This window comes from Leptodactylus fuscus, chromosome 4 (assembly GCF_031893055.1).
Source record: "Leptodactylus fuscus isolate aLepFus1 chromosome 4, aLepFus1.hap2, whole genome shotgun sequence".
NCBI classification, from domain to species: Eukaryota; Metazoa; Chordata; class Amphibia; order Anura; family Leptodactylidae; genus Leptodactylus; species Leptodactylus fuscus.
Window position 1 is genome coordinate 207,695,276 of NC_134268.1, and position 13,489 is coordinate 207,708,764.

Sequence of the window (13,489 nt, forward strand, 5' to 3'; positions counted from 1 at the left end):
ACCGCCTTCACTGCGTGGTTGATCCTGCCTAAAAAGGAAGCTGTCAGCCTGTGCGTCCACACAGGCTGACAGCTTCCTATACAATGCAATACACGTGTAACACGTGTATTGCAGCGTATATGTAGTGAAGCGGTGATCAGCCGATCACTGCTTCAATCCCCCATGGGGACAGAAAAAAAAAGTTAGAAAAAAGTAAAAATAAAAAAGTTTAAATAAGTTTAAAATAAAATAGAAATAAATAAAGCCCCAAAAATCCCATTTTCCCCATATAAAATGTTTTATTATGTAAAATAAAGAAAAATAGAAAAAAACATTACATATTTGCTATCGCCGCGTCCGTAATAACCGGAACAATAAAATTAAAACATTATTTAACCCGAATGGCGAACGCCGTAAAAAAACCCGTAGAAAACCGCACAAAATAATGATTATTCAACATCTTTCCCTTACAAAATGTTCAATAAAAAGTAATCAAATGGTCAGATGAAAACCAAAATGGTACCAATAAAAAGAAGAGGTCTTCCCGCAAAAAATAAGCCCTCAACCAGCTCTGTCTAGTGAAAAATAAAAATGCTACGCCTTTCAGAAGATGGCGATGCAAAAATAATTGATTTTTTTTTTCCCTAAATTGAATTTATTCTGCTCAAATAGCAAAGCATTAAAAAATCATATTAATGAGGTATCGCCGTAATCGCACCAACCCGCAGAATAAAGGCAACATGTTACTTATGCTGTACGCTGCACGGGAAAAAAAAAAATGCTAAAAAGCAATGTCAGAATTGATGTTTCCTTTTACATCCCACCCAGAAAGAGTTAATGAAATGTAGTCAATAAGTTACAGGCCCCAAAATGGTGGCATTCAGAAGCACATCTAATACCGCAAACACCAAGCCCTCATATGGCCACATTGCTAGAAGATAAAAATAAAGATCTAGCTTGTACAATATGAAGACAAAAACCCCAAAAGTCGCCAAATCATTAGGACATAAGTGGCTGCGACTAGAAGGAAATGTATAAGCGGTGCGAGCGTTTTCAAGGGACCCCCCATATTTAGAGCTTATGAGAGATAATACACCAGCGCTGATCCCCCAGAATGCCCCTCTTCCCCGTCCGTGTCATAGGAGCTAGTGGGAAACTATAATGGGATTTGGTGTACCCAATTTACTCCGCACAGCTTACACATTCACGTCGGGGTTACTAATGCTCACTACATCACTTGATAAATTCTTTGAGGGGTGCGGTTTTCAAAACAGGGTCACTTTCTAGAGGTTTCCACTGTTTTGACTCCTCAAGGGCTTTGTAAATGCGACATGGTTCCTGAAACTGATCACAGCCAGATCTGCCCTCTAAAAGCTCTTTGGCGCGCCTTCCCTTCTGCGTCTTGCTGTGCGTTCATATATTAGTTTAACCCCACAAGCGGGGTACTATGGTAGTCGGGAGAACTTGCATAACAAATTGTGGGATGTGTTTTCTCCTTTAACCCCTTGTGAATGTGCAAATTCTAGGGCTAAACGAAAATATTAGTAAAATAAATTCAAATTTTAAAATTTCACCTCCATTTTGTATTAATTCCTGTTAAGCACTTATAGGGTTAAACTGCTAGGTATATGTTGTTTTGGCTTATTTAAGGGGTGCAGTTTTGAAAATGGGGTGATTTATGGGGGGCTTTAATACAAGGGACTTTCAAAACGCCTTCATAACTGGATTAGTCCCTTTAAAAAATGAGTTTTGGAAATTTCTTGAAAATTTTGAATATTGTTGTTTCACTTGTAAACCTTATAATGTCCGTAAAAATTAAAAGGGCACCTAAAGTTTGATGCCGACATAAAGCAGAGATCTGGGACATGAGATTTATGATATTATTTTGGCGGTCTGACTATCTGTATGTAATGTACATCATTTCAAACTTTATAAAATGCATATTTTTAAAAATTTCCACCAAATTTCCAATTTTTTCATAATTAAACACAAAATATATCAACCAAAATTTACAACTAACATGAAGTAAAATGTGTTACGAAAAAACAATCTTAAAATCACTTTGGTAAGTTAAAGTGTTCCAAAGTTATTGCCACATAAAGTGACACATGTTAGTTTTGAAAAATCGAGCTTGGTCAGGAAGTCAAAAAGTGCCATCGGCGGGAAGGGGTTAAACATCCTGTGGATAGACCATAAATGTTCTTAATGGGGTATTTCCCATCTTTGACCATAGCAATGTAATAATATAGACAGATAGAGCTACAGGGATAGGCCCGCATGACTGGGGTTTGGAGGAAGGGTCGCATGGCTACAGGTGGGCGAATGAAGTTATAGGACATGTAAGGTTTCATAGGAAGAGTCAAGAGTTAAGCCTCACCAATACCATCTAGATTGTCAATTTATAATAGGGGTGAAGAGGTAGCCCACTTGTGTCCTGGCCACTAATGGGGCTCAAATAAAAATAAATGGCCCTTGTAGGAGGGGGTGGGAGACTTTGCTCATGTTTGCCTGTTCATTGTAATATTTTATGTATATTTATATATTTATTTATATTTATTATATATTTAGGGCTGGATATACAAGTTACTATTGTAGTCCTGTATGTTCTATATTCTGTATCCTCTAGTAATATTAATATTGATGAAATTACCTTCTGTCTAAATGGCATCCAGTCTTCTGGACATCCACCTTCTGGGGCAGGAAGAGTTGGGGCAAATGTGGCATTAATGGAACTATTTGTCCTTTCACAGATAAATGGAAGATAATTCCCACAATATAAGTCATTCCAACGCCCTATAAAATAATAATAGAAAGAAATAGCAAATTAGTCATGGGTAACCATTAAGGAAAGGGGTCCCCTGAATGATGGGGACGAGCATGGTGGTTAAACACCTTTTCTTTGTGGGAGCTCCGTCATCCCCCTGTAGAGTATGGCTGGTGGTACTGTCCTCCTGTCTGTCTGTATTTTCCCTAAGACCATATAGTCGTCAGAAGATCGAGGCGGTGTCAGAACAGGATCTGGGTGAGGGTGAGGTGAGTAATGCTTTTTTCTCAGCCCCTTCAGCCCATTTGCTTTCAGAGTTTGTTCTGCTGGTAAATCCCTTAAACCTGGTGAAGGGTCTCCATGATCTATATTTATTGGACTTGCCCCCTTGATAGATTTTGACAATTAACTGAGAACACTGAGGCAAAGTTACTAATTCTGCCAACTCAGCAACCTAAAGTCCAGCCAGTCTAAGGATGTGCCAAATTTATTACAGTGGATCCTCCTGGATAATAAATTCAATAAATTATTATACACTTGTTTAACTTCTCAATTGTCCTAGTTTGCGCCAAAATTTTTGAAACATGTTGGCACCTAACGGGAGTCTGTTATTGAATAAATCGATTTTGAACTGATACCACAGTGGAATAGTCTTTATAAAATCTATTCATCTCATCCCTTTGCGTTCCAGGTCCTCGCTGCCATTTCCAAATGATGCCCGTTTTTGTGTTTATACAAATTATGCTCAGTAACCACAGGGGGCGCTTCCTATGCTCTGAGCACAGCCTCGTCATCCCCCGCAGTGCCGCCTCTGTCTCTTCTTCATGATGCCCCCTGCTTCTTTTCCCTCCCTCTTTGTTGTATGCTTGTGTAGTAATAAAATAAAGATGGCGGCTAGGGCATGCACAGTCAGCTCTGCCCGATCCCAAAGTGGCAGAGCCGACTGAGCATGTATGAGATTTCAATCACAAAGATAAGATGGTTGGTTGCTGATGAAGCAAAGAGGCAAGGAAAGGAAGCAGGCGGCATTATCAATAAGAGACAGTACACTCCTTACTGCCATGATGGGAGTAGTTGTTCTATGGTATAGGCTTTCTCACAATGTACCAGTACTGGGTGTCACTATGTCTATGGTATAATCTGTATTTCCTGTGTACTACACTGTGTTCATTGCCATGTACTACTCTGCTGCCACCTATGGTTCACTCTATGTAGCTGCATGTGATTCTAGGATCCCAATCACTCCATACACAGCACGAGCTTCTACAGAGAAGCTTCTAGCAAACTGTGGGCGGAGCCTTTAGCCCCGCCTTCCTCTTAACAGGTGACAGTAAACCAGTCCAGCCATGTCCTAGGGAGTCTGGTGTGTGAGGTAAACAGAAACTACTGCTAGGCCGACACCGAGCTGCATGGAGAACCTCACAGCCCATGTAAGGTACAGATTCTCCTGGTAGGACCCTTCCCCAGTCCATACAGAGGGGGTGACAGCCATATTTCTACTGTCTCCAAGAAGGAGAGAACCTGACAGAAAGCAGCAGCTAGAAAGGAGCCTTCATGTATTCCTGGACCTTAACATAGGCCTCTGGGCAAGTCCAGTGCTCTGTGGTCTCCAGGTCACGTGTCTGTTGGGTCTGTATTGCTATCAGATACCACGGCCCAGTAACCATAACTAAATTTACCTCAAATTAGTCACCCGCCCAGAGCCAACTGGTGATAATCCCTCTTCTGTAGCTATAACATGGACTGTATGTCCCCATAACCATAGACTACTGAATCTGAGGAAAGTTCTGTCAATATCAGCCCTCACCAGTCAGCTAACAGGGAATCCTCCTCACATGCACCCGCTGTATTGTACATGACAGACTATGGCGGTGATATATATATATATATATACACCATGCTAGTAACGGGTTGGACCCCCTTTTGCCTTCAGAACTGCCTCAATTCTTCGTGGCATAGATTCAACAAGGTGCTGGAAGCATTCCTCAGAGATTTTGGTCCATATTGACATGATGGCATCACACAGTTGCCGCAGATTTGTCGGCTGCACATCCATGATGCGAATCTCCCGTTCCACCACATCCCAAAGATGCTCCTCTATTGGATTGAGATCTGGTGACTGTGGAGGCCATTGGAGTACAGTGAACTCATTGTCATGTTCAAGAAACCAGTCTGAGATGATTCCAGCTTTATGACATGGCATTGCATTATCCTGCTGAAAGTAGCCATCAGATGTTGGGTACATTGTGGTCATAAAGGGATGGACATGGTCAGCAACAATACTCAGGTAGGCTTTGGCGTTGCAACGATGCTGAATTGGTACCAAGGGGCCCAAAGAGTGCCAAGAAAATATTCCCCACACCATGACACCACCACCACCAGCCTGAACCGTTGATACAAGGCAGGATGGATCCATGCTTTCATGTTGTTGACGCCAAATTCTGACCCTACCATCCGAATGTCGCAGCAGAAATCGAGACTCATCAGACCAGGCAACGTTTTTCCAATCTTCAATTGTCCAATTTCGATGAGCTTGTGCAAATTGTAGCCTCAGTTTCCTGTTCTTAGCTGAAACGAGTGGCACCCGGTGTGGTCTTCTGCTGCTGTAGCCCATCTGCCTCAAAGTTGGACGTACTGTGCGTTCAGAGATGCTCTTCTGGCTACCTTGGTTGTAACGGGTGGCTATTTGAGTCACTGTTGCCTTTCTATCAGCTCGAACCAGTCTGGCCATTCTCCTCTGACCTCTGGCATCAACAACGCATTTCCGCCCACAGAACTGCCGCTCACTGGATGTTTTTTCTTTTTCGGACCATTCTCTGTAAACCCTAGAGATGGTTGTGCGTGAAAATCCCAGTAGATCAGCAGTTTCTGAAATACTCAGACCAGCCCTTCTGGCACCAACAACCATGCCACGTTCAAAGGCACTCAAATCACCTTTCTTCCCCATACTGATGCTCGGTTTGAACTGCAGGAGATTGTCTTGACCATGTCTACATGCCTAAATGCACTGAGTTGCTGCCATGTGATTGACTGATTAGAAATTAAGTGTTAACGAGCAGTTGGACAGGTGTACCTATTAAAGTGGCCAGTGAGTGTATATATAGGTCTGTTAGTGCTATTAATGGGTTAAAAGTGCACCCATATACTTTTAGCAGTGTTTTGAGTGATTTCTAGGTGTCTATGGTATACATGTGTAGCTTCCTGCTATATACAAACCCTCTGTTGGCCCATAAATGCAAAATCTATCCTCATGATATTGTTTCACATAGAGAGGTCATTGTAGGTTTAAGCCTTACCCGTGCGTGTACGCATCTGTGTACAAAACTCATTATTATCGGCAAAGTTTGGCTCATATGCTTCCCAAGCGACAAAGTCAACTGGAGAACCGTCCATCCATCTAATAATAAAGAAATGGCGCTGTCAAGATGAAAGTGTAATACACATGCTTAAAGGAGATTGATCAGACAACATACAACAGCAGACACAGCCCACCGATAGGAGTGCGGTTTTTATAGAAAAAGAAGGCCCCATTTTTTGCTTGTTTTTATCATTCCGGACAACTCCTTTCCACAAACAATCCTTCATTAGAGATGGGCGATCCGATTTGTTCAAATATTTCAAATTATTTGTTTTTTAACAAAACTGGCCATTTGGCAATTTGTCTCGGACAAACTAAAATGGCCACCGCAATGTGCATTGGAGTAAATTATTATTCCTTGGGGTCTTTTTGGACATTTCCTTTTTTAGGTAAGAATTCCTACAGTAGTGGTATTACAAATATGGCATCTTTAGAAATATAGGGGCCCAATCTGTGTCTTTCTGTGTCCCAGTCACACAGTGCAGTGAATAAGACTGGTGATTTGCACAGATGTGTTTTTGGTTGTTGTTCTGACACAGACACTTGTGCAAACTGTGAGGGTAAGTTCACACCTGGTTTTTTGGTCAGGATTTTGAGGCCATATCCACCTCAAAATCCTGACCAAAAAGACAAAGGTCAGTTCTTTTTTCCAGGAGCTGTTTGTTCTGGCTCCCGGAAAAAAGAAGCGAAGTACTCCTTCTTCAGGGGGATTCTCCTCGCGAAATCCGCCTGAAGACACTCCCTCCCGACTGGGCTCATTCATTCGGGCCTAATCTGGAGCGAAGTGCGCGACTGGATGCCGAGGCACTGCACTGGTATATAGTCGCAGCTACCTTTATTTTGGACTGGAACCTGAGGCGTCCTCCCGCCTCAGTTTCCGGTCCAAAAAACCCTGTGTGAACATACCCTGATTGTTATAGTCCATTCCATTAGGTGTTGATAGCGGAAAAAGGAACCCATTGAAGTCATTTGGAGACTTTTTTTCCATATGGATTCTGACGTGGATTCAGCGTCAAAATCAACTTCCAAAAAGAGCCTCCCAATAGAGTTTTATTGGGAGGCTTTTTTTGGAGGCAGATTTTGAGGTGGATTCAGCGTCAAAATCCTCGCCAAGAAACTGTGTGCATTGACCCTTAAATGTGGCCCAACAATGTATGGCAACACCAAAGGAAAAAAAAACAAATATATTGCCCCACAATTAGATTGGTTATCACTTTAGTCTTCAATATTCTATGTACACAAACTATACAAACAACTGCTATATCCTTTATATAGTCCTTTATATAGTCCTGTATATAGTCCTGTATATAGTCCGGTATATAATGCATTCCAATCAATAACAAAAGTAATATCAGAGACTTTATCTATTAAGTACTTACTTAAATTCTTTATCCATTCCCAAAAGTAGGCCGATGTAAAAAGAGTTTTCTGTTCTTTTGTTAGAAATCTAAAATTGGAGAAAGTAAGATTGAAGGGGTTGTCCCATCACAAGGATCCTATCTATACTGCTTGTTAATGTGGATATAAGACTTTTCCTAAATACACTGCTTCAGTAAAACTGCTTTGTTTGTCCACTATCTTACTTTATTCAGTTCATTGTTGACACAGCCCTTGACTTATCTGCTCAAAAGTCAAGTGATGTATCTGCTGCTCTGAGGGGGGAGGGAGGAGGGGCTAAGTGCAGGGAGCGAGCCTGTGTTTCTAGCTATTCCTGTGTCTACACCACGTGACCTAGCTCCCTGCTCTCAGATAGGGGAGAGGAGCTGCTTTCATTTCTTCTGTTCTCCCAGTTATCAGGCTTGCTAATTCAACTGTGTTCATTATGGCAGAGACAGGCAGTCTCTGTATGTAACACAGAATGGAGTTGCTGCTGCCCGTACTTCATAGTCCAATATGGGTGGGCGGAGCTACATGCTGATTTGGGGCGGAGCTCAATGGCAGGTTGCATGTGAAACTCCGCCCACCAAATGATGCAAGAAACTAGGAAGAAAGAAGATTTTACAGCAGTGAAGACTGGTGAGTATGCGACGTGGGAATACCCCTTTAAAGGAAATAAGGCTCTGTTTACACTAGAATCATGGCATATACTATTAACCTCTTAAAGATAGCTTATAAAGAAAAATAGAGAACTGTAGATGGCACAGCTTATAATTCCAAATGAAATGTAAGGTCAGGACAAGCAATAAAGATCAGCTAAAGTCCTTGGAGTATAAAAGAGCCAAGGAAAACGATGGAGGTGCACAACTACCCGGAAAAAAGCTGAACAGGTGATAGAACAAAAAAGAGCAGTAATGGGTGGGCACTCACCAAACATTCTCCAAAGGACGACAGTCGTCTTCTCTTTTCTCTAAAACATATCCTTTTATTAGGTGCATAAGTAAAAGAAATCCAAAGGGAGGGAGTGATAGCACAATTGGCAAAAAAGAGGCAACAGCCGTTTCGCGTTCACAGTCACGCTTCTTCAAGCCTAAGGTGCAATAGTAATAGTATTGCACCTTAGGCTTGAAGAAGCGTGACTGTGAACGCGAAACGGCTGTTGCCTCTTTTTTGCCAATTGTGCTATCACTCCCTCCCTTTGGATTTCTTTTACTTATGCACCTAATAAAAGGATATGTTTTAGAGAAAAGAGAAGACGACTGTCGTCCTTTGGAGAATGTTTGGTGAGTGCCCACCCATTACTGCTCTTTTTTGTTCTATCACCTCTTAAAGATAGTCTGACAGCAGAACCCAGCCCCACCTGAATTGGCTAACCTTAGGTCCTCTTGGCCAAATGCCCCATAGACTACTGGGAATAGTGCCCAGGCCTGAGGTCACATTATATTCACAGTATTACCACTGGTGACCACGAATATTGTGTGACCTCAAAGTCTCCTTCATGGGGAAAAAGTTTGCCCAACAAGTGTAAGTCGATTGGCCACAATTGTTCGATAAATGTGTGATAAAAGTCCCTCTGACCATAGCCTAAAATGAGAAGAATATTCTTAATCAGAACTTACATATTTCCAGAGGAATCTCCGCTCAGATTCACTGTTAATGGTGACAAGATGGGAAGATTTGCGCCTACAAAATTCGTGAGCTTTTCCCAACCTCATTTGTTCTTTGCTAACATAGTATTGGCTGTCATTGTAGATCAACCAACCGTCACTTGTAAATGTGTATGATTCTATGATATAAAGGAGATACAAATATATTATTATAATATACAAGTGGGAAGGATTGACACCAGAAATCGTAGTGACACATGGAGCAATGGATTGTGCTACAGTACTACATTTGTTCTGCCATTTTTCAGTAGTCTCTCACTATGGACAAAAGCAACATGTTTGGAGAAATCACTTATTGCCAGATAGCCCTCTGTCGTGGGATTTTCTCTCTATAACAAAGAATATCAATCCAGCCCTGCAGATGGATAGGAAACATTTACATAACAGTACTGTATTTATGGGGTATGGTAGGGTATGAGGTCATTATCAGGGGATTTGGTGTGTATTAGTTTAGGAGGTCTACTATGGGATCTCTATTAGTTTAGGGGTATATTCTAAGGGTGCGTTCACAAGGAGTAATGTGCCGCGCCGTATACGCTCCCATTGATTTCAGTGGGAGCCAGGATTGTATACGCCGCGTTATTTTGCGGCCGTGATTTTGCGTATACGATCCCGGCTCCCATTGAACTCAATGGGAGCGTATACGGCACTCAAAATCTCACACGGCGTATACATGCCACATCATGCGGCACATTACTCCGTGTGAACGCACCCTAAAACAGTGATGGTGATCCTTTTAGAGAACGGGTGCCCAAACTGCAACCCAAAACCCACTAATTTATCGCAAAGTGCCAACACGGCATTTTAACCTTAATAATGTGCGGATCCACAATTGCACACAATTAAAGACCTGCAAAATATGGTCATACATATGGGGCTTTATAGAGCTTTCTGCTCCACTGTGACCCCCCCCCCCCACAGTACAATATGCTCCACATTGGCCCCATATAGTCCAATCAGCTCCACAGTGGCCCCCACACACACAGTTCAATTTGCTCCACAGTGGCCCCCACACAGTATAATCTGTTCCACAGATGGGTGCCCAAAGAGAGGGCCCGAGTGCCACCTCTGGCACCTGTGTCATAGGTTCGCCATCACGAGTCTAAGATCTCTATTAGTTTTGTAGGTCTAGAGTTGGGAACTGTTACTTTAGTGATCTAGTCTAGTGATCTGTATAAGTTAACCCTTTCGTGTGTCTGACAATTTTTGTTTTTGCATTTTTTTCCCTCTACCCATTCCAGGAGCCATAATTTTTTCACTTTTCAGTTCAGACTCACAAGATGGCTTAATGTTTGTGGGACAAATTGTACTTTGCACAGGATATTGAATGATGTCACTACAATGTACTGGGAAGCTGGAAAAAGAATTCTGAGTGATGTGGAGAAAAATAAGTTTGAGACAATTTCTTATCGGTTTAACTTTTACAGAATTCACTAATATGGTAAACATGATATGTTATCTGTATTCTGGGGGTCAGTACAAGCATGGCGATACCAGATTTATATAGTATTTGTAATGTAATGTAAATTTGTACCTTTTGAAAAATTTTAAACTGTGCAAAAAAAATTTTTGTGTCTATATGTTCTGGCACTGGTAACTTTTTTATATCTATGTGTATTGAGCTGGGTAAGGCATGTATTTATGTGGGACAAGATAGTGTTTTTAGGGTATGTTTACATGGCAGAAACCATTTTCGCCGTGTGAACTCTGTGCGGCTAGCGCGACGGGCTGCTGATACAGTGCATCGGCATCCCACTCCTGATTAGGCCCGAATGTATGGGCCTAATCGAGAGTGAGTCTTGTGCCGCGGAATCCACAGGAAGATAGGGCATGTCGCTTCTTTTTCCCGCTAGCTGAAAAAAATCGCTGGCGGGAAAAAGAAGCGAGCGGCTCCCGTTGAAATGAATGGGAGCCTTTTTTGCAGGTGGATTTTGAGGCGGATTCCACATCAAAACCTGCCTGCAAAAAAAACCTCTAGCCCTTATTGATACCATTTTAGGGAAGTTCTGATGTTGATCTCTTTTTATTCCATTTTTATAGGGGCAAAGTGTTTGAAAAAAAAAAAAAAAAATTGACCATTTTGATTTTTTTTCCCCACGGTCTTTCACCATATGGGATAAATATTTTTCTATTTCAATAGTTCGGACATTTTGGAGCACGGGGACAGCTAAAGTTTTAATGTTTTAATCATTTTTATATGTGATCTTGGGGAAGGGTGGGGAGGATTTGAACTTTTATATTTTTAGTATTTTTTGTATACTTTTAAAAACTTACCTCTGCCAGGTAAGTCCTCTCTGCGCCAAGCTGACGAGATGCAAAAACATTGAAACAGTTGTCCTTGGCTGAGAGACTACCTGGTAAAATCCCAATGTCATTGCAAACAAAGACCTCTAAGAAGGTCCACATGATGTTAAAGGGAGCGCCCTCTATTGGATTGCTTGACTGAGGCTCTGTCTTCCTAATTACATCATGGAAGATAGACTTGCACATTCTCAGTGAGCGCCCTCTATTGGTGTGCATGCCTGAGGCACCGACTTCCTAATTACATCATGGAAGTCAGATTTGCATATTCTTCCCATGTTCCTTTGCACAGTGGAGCGCTCATGGCTTAATAAGACTCCACACACCTAATTGGTGGTCTCTCCCTATGGAGTGACGATATCCCCCCAACTTTAGGGATCCAGTATGGTACATGTATTAGCTTAGAAGGTCTAGTCTGGGATCTCTATTAGTTTAGGGGTAAAGAATATGATTTATATTGGACGTTTGTATGTGTGTTTTGGATATCTACTGTGGGAACTGTATTAGTTTAGGAGAAAAAATCTCGGATGTGTATTAGTTAAGAAGGTCTAGTTTTAGATTTGCATTAGTTTATGAGGTATAGTCTAGGGTATGTATGAGTTTAGTAGGTCTACTCTGGTATCTATAATAGTTTAGAGGGTCTAGCTGGGATCTGTATTATGTTAGGGGTATAGTCTGGGATATGTTTTAGTTTAGGAGGTCTACCCTGGGATATGGTCTAATAAGTTTAGGCATATGGGCTCTTGTGTTATATATTTCTGCACTGATTCACTGACCAGGTTAGTCTACACTTTTAAAGAATGAGAAATACATGACTTACCAATAGTTTTTGGCTCTTCCTTTAATTCTGCTCCTAGAAAGAGTTTCAACAAAAAATTACACATGTATAAGAATCTGTATTAATATTTGCTCTGTGATATGGTGCAAGTTGCCAGTTAGTACTACAGCTCTTCATATCTATCTATCTATCTATCTATCTATCTATCTATCTATCTATCTATCTATCTATCTATCTATCTATCTATCTATCTCTCCTATCTATCTATCTATCTATCTATCTATCTATCTATCTATCTATCTATCTATCTATCTATCTCCTATCTATCTATCTATCATCTATCTATCTATCTATCTATCTATCTATCTATCATCTATCTATCTATCTATCTATCTATCTATCTATCTATCTCCTATCTATCTATCTATCTATCTATCTATCTATCTATCTATCTATCTATCTATCATCTATCTCCTATCTATCTATCTCTCTCCTATCTATCTATCTATCTATCTATCTATCTATCTATCTATCTATCTATCTCCTATCTATCTATCTATCTATCTCCTATCTATCTATCTATCTATCTATCTATCTATCTATCTATCTATCTATCTATCTATCTATTCATCTTCCTAAAAAATAGAAACTAGGGCAGCAGACAGTGCACTGGTGGTCTAATAAAGTCCTAGTTTTTTCACTTCATTTGTTGTGCTGGCCTAGTCTTATTTTTGCTCTCCGTAGTGGAAGTTTTTCACGTCGGACCAACTTTTTTTTATTTACATTTTTCTTTGTATGTCCCTAAGTCCATGAAAAAATGAATGACACACGGATGTCATCCATTTTCTCTTTTTTAAAAAAAAAAAAAAAAAAAAAAAAAGAGGTGCTTTCATTGTATGGACATTTGAATGAACACATGGAAATGTATTGGTACGTATAGCATATGTGAAAAATGGAAAAATGCAGAAGTCACACTTTTGTGAGAAGTGAATATATGAATAAGGGCTATAGAGGCCCGTTCACACGGAGTAAACGCACGTGTATTTTGGCAAAATACACGTGTAAAAATAAGACTCCCATTGACTTCAATGACATTTTACACGTGTATTTTGATGTGTATTTTGTAAAAAAAAATGTCATTGAAGTCAATGGGAGTCTTATTTTTACACGTGTATTTTGCGTTTACTCCGTGTGAACGGGCCCGATTGATAGGTCTGGTTTGCTCAATTACTGGAGTAGTAGGTATATGAAAGTGTTCCTCAAAT

The 13,489-nt window shown here is 40.8% G+C and overlaps 1 protein-coding gene across 1 annotated transcript in view; it reads right to left on the bottom strand.

Annotated features, from left to right (window-relative positions):
* Positions 1-13,489, bottom strand: part of LOC142201184 (macrophage mannose receptor 1-like) — an 81,075-nt gene that overhangs the window by 26,751 nt on the left and 40,835 nt on the right. Inside the window, 5 exon segments of the mRNA XM_075272012.1 lie at positions 2,630-2,772; positions 6,040-6,140; positions 7,481-7,548; positions 9,098-9,264; positions 12,267-12,299. Of these exon segments, the coding sequence (XP_075128113.1) occupies positions 2,630-2,772; positions 6,040-6,140; positions 7,481-7,548; positions 9,098-9,264; positions 12,267-12,299 (512 nt within the window).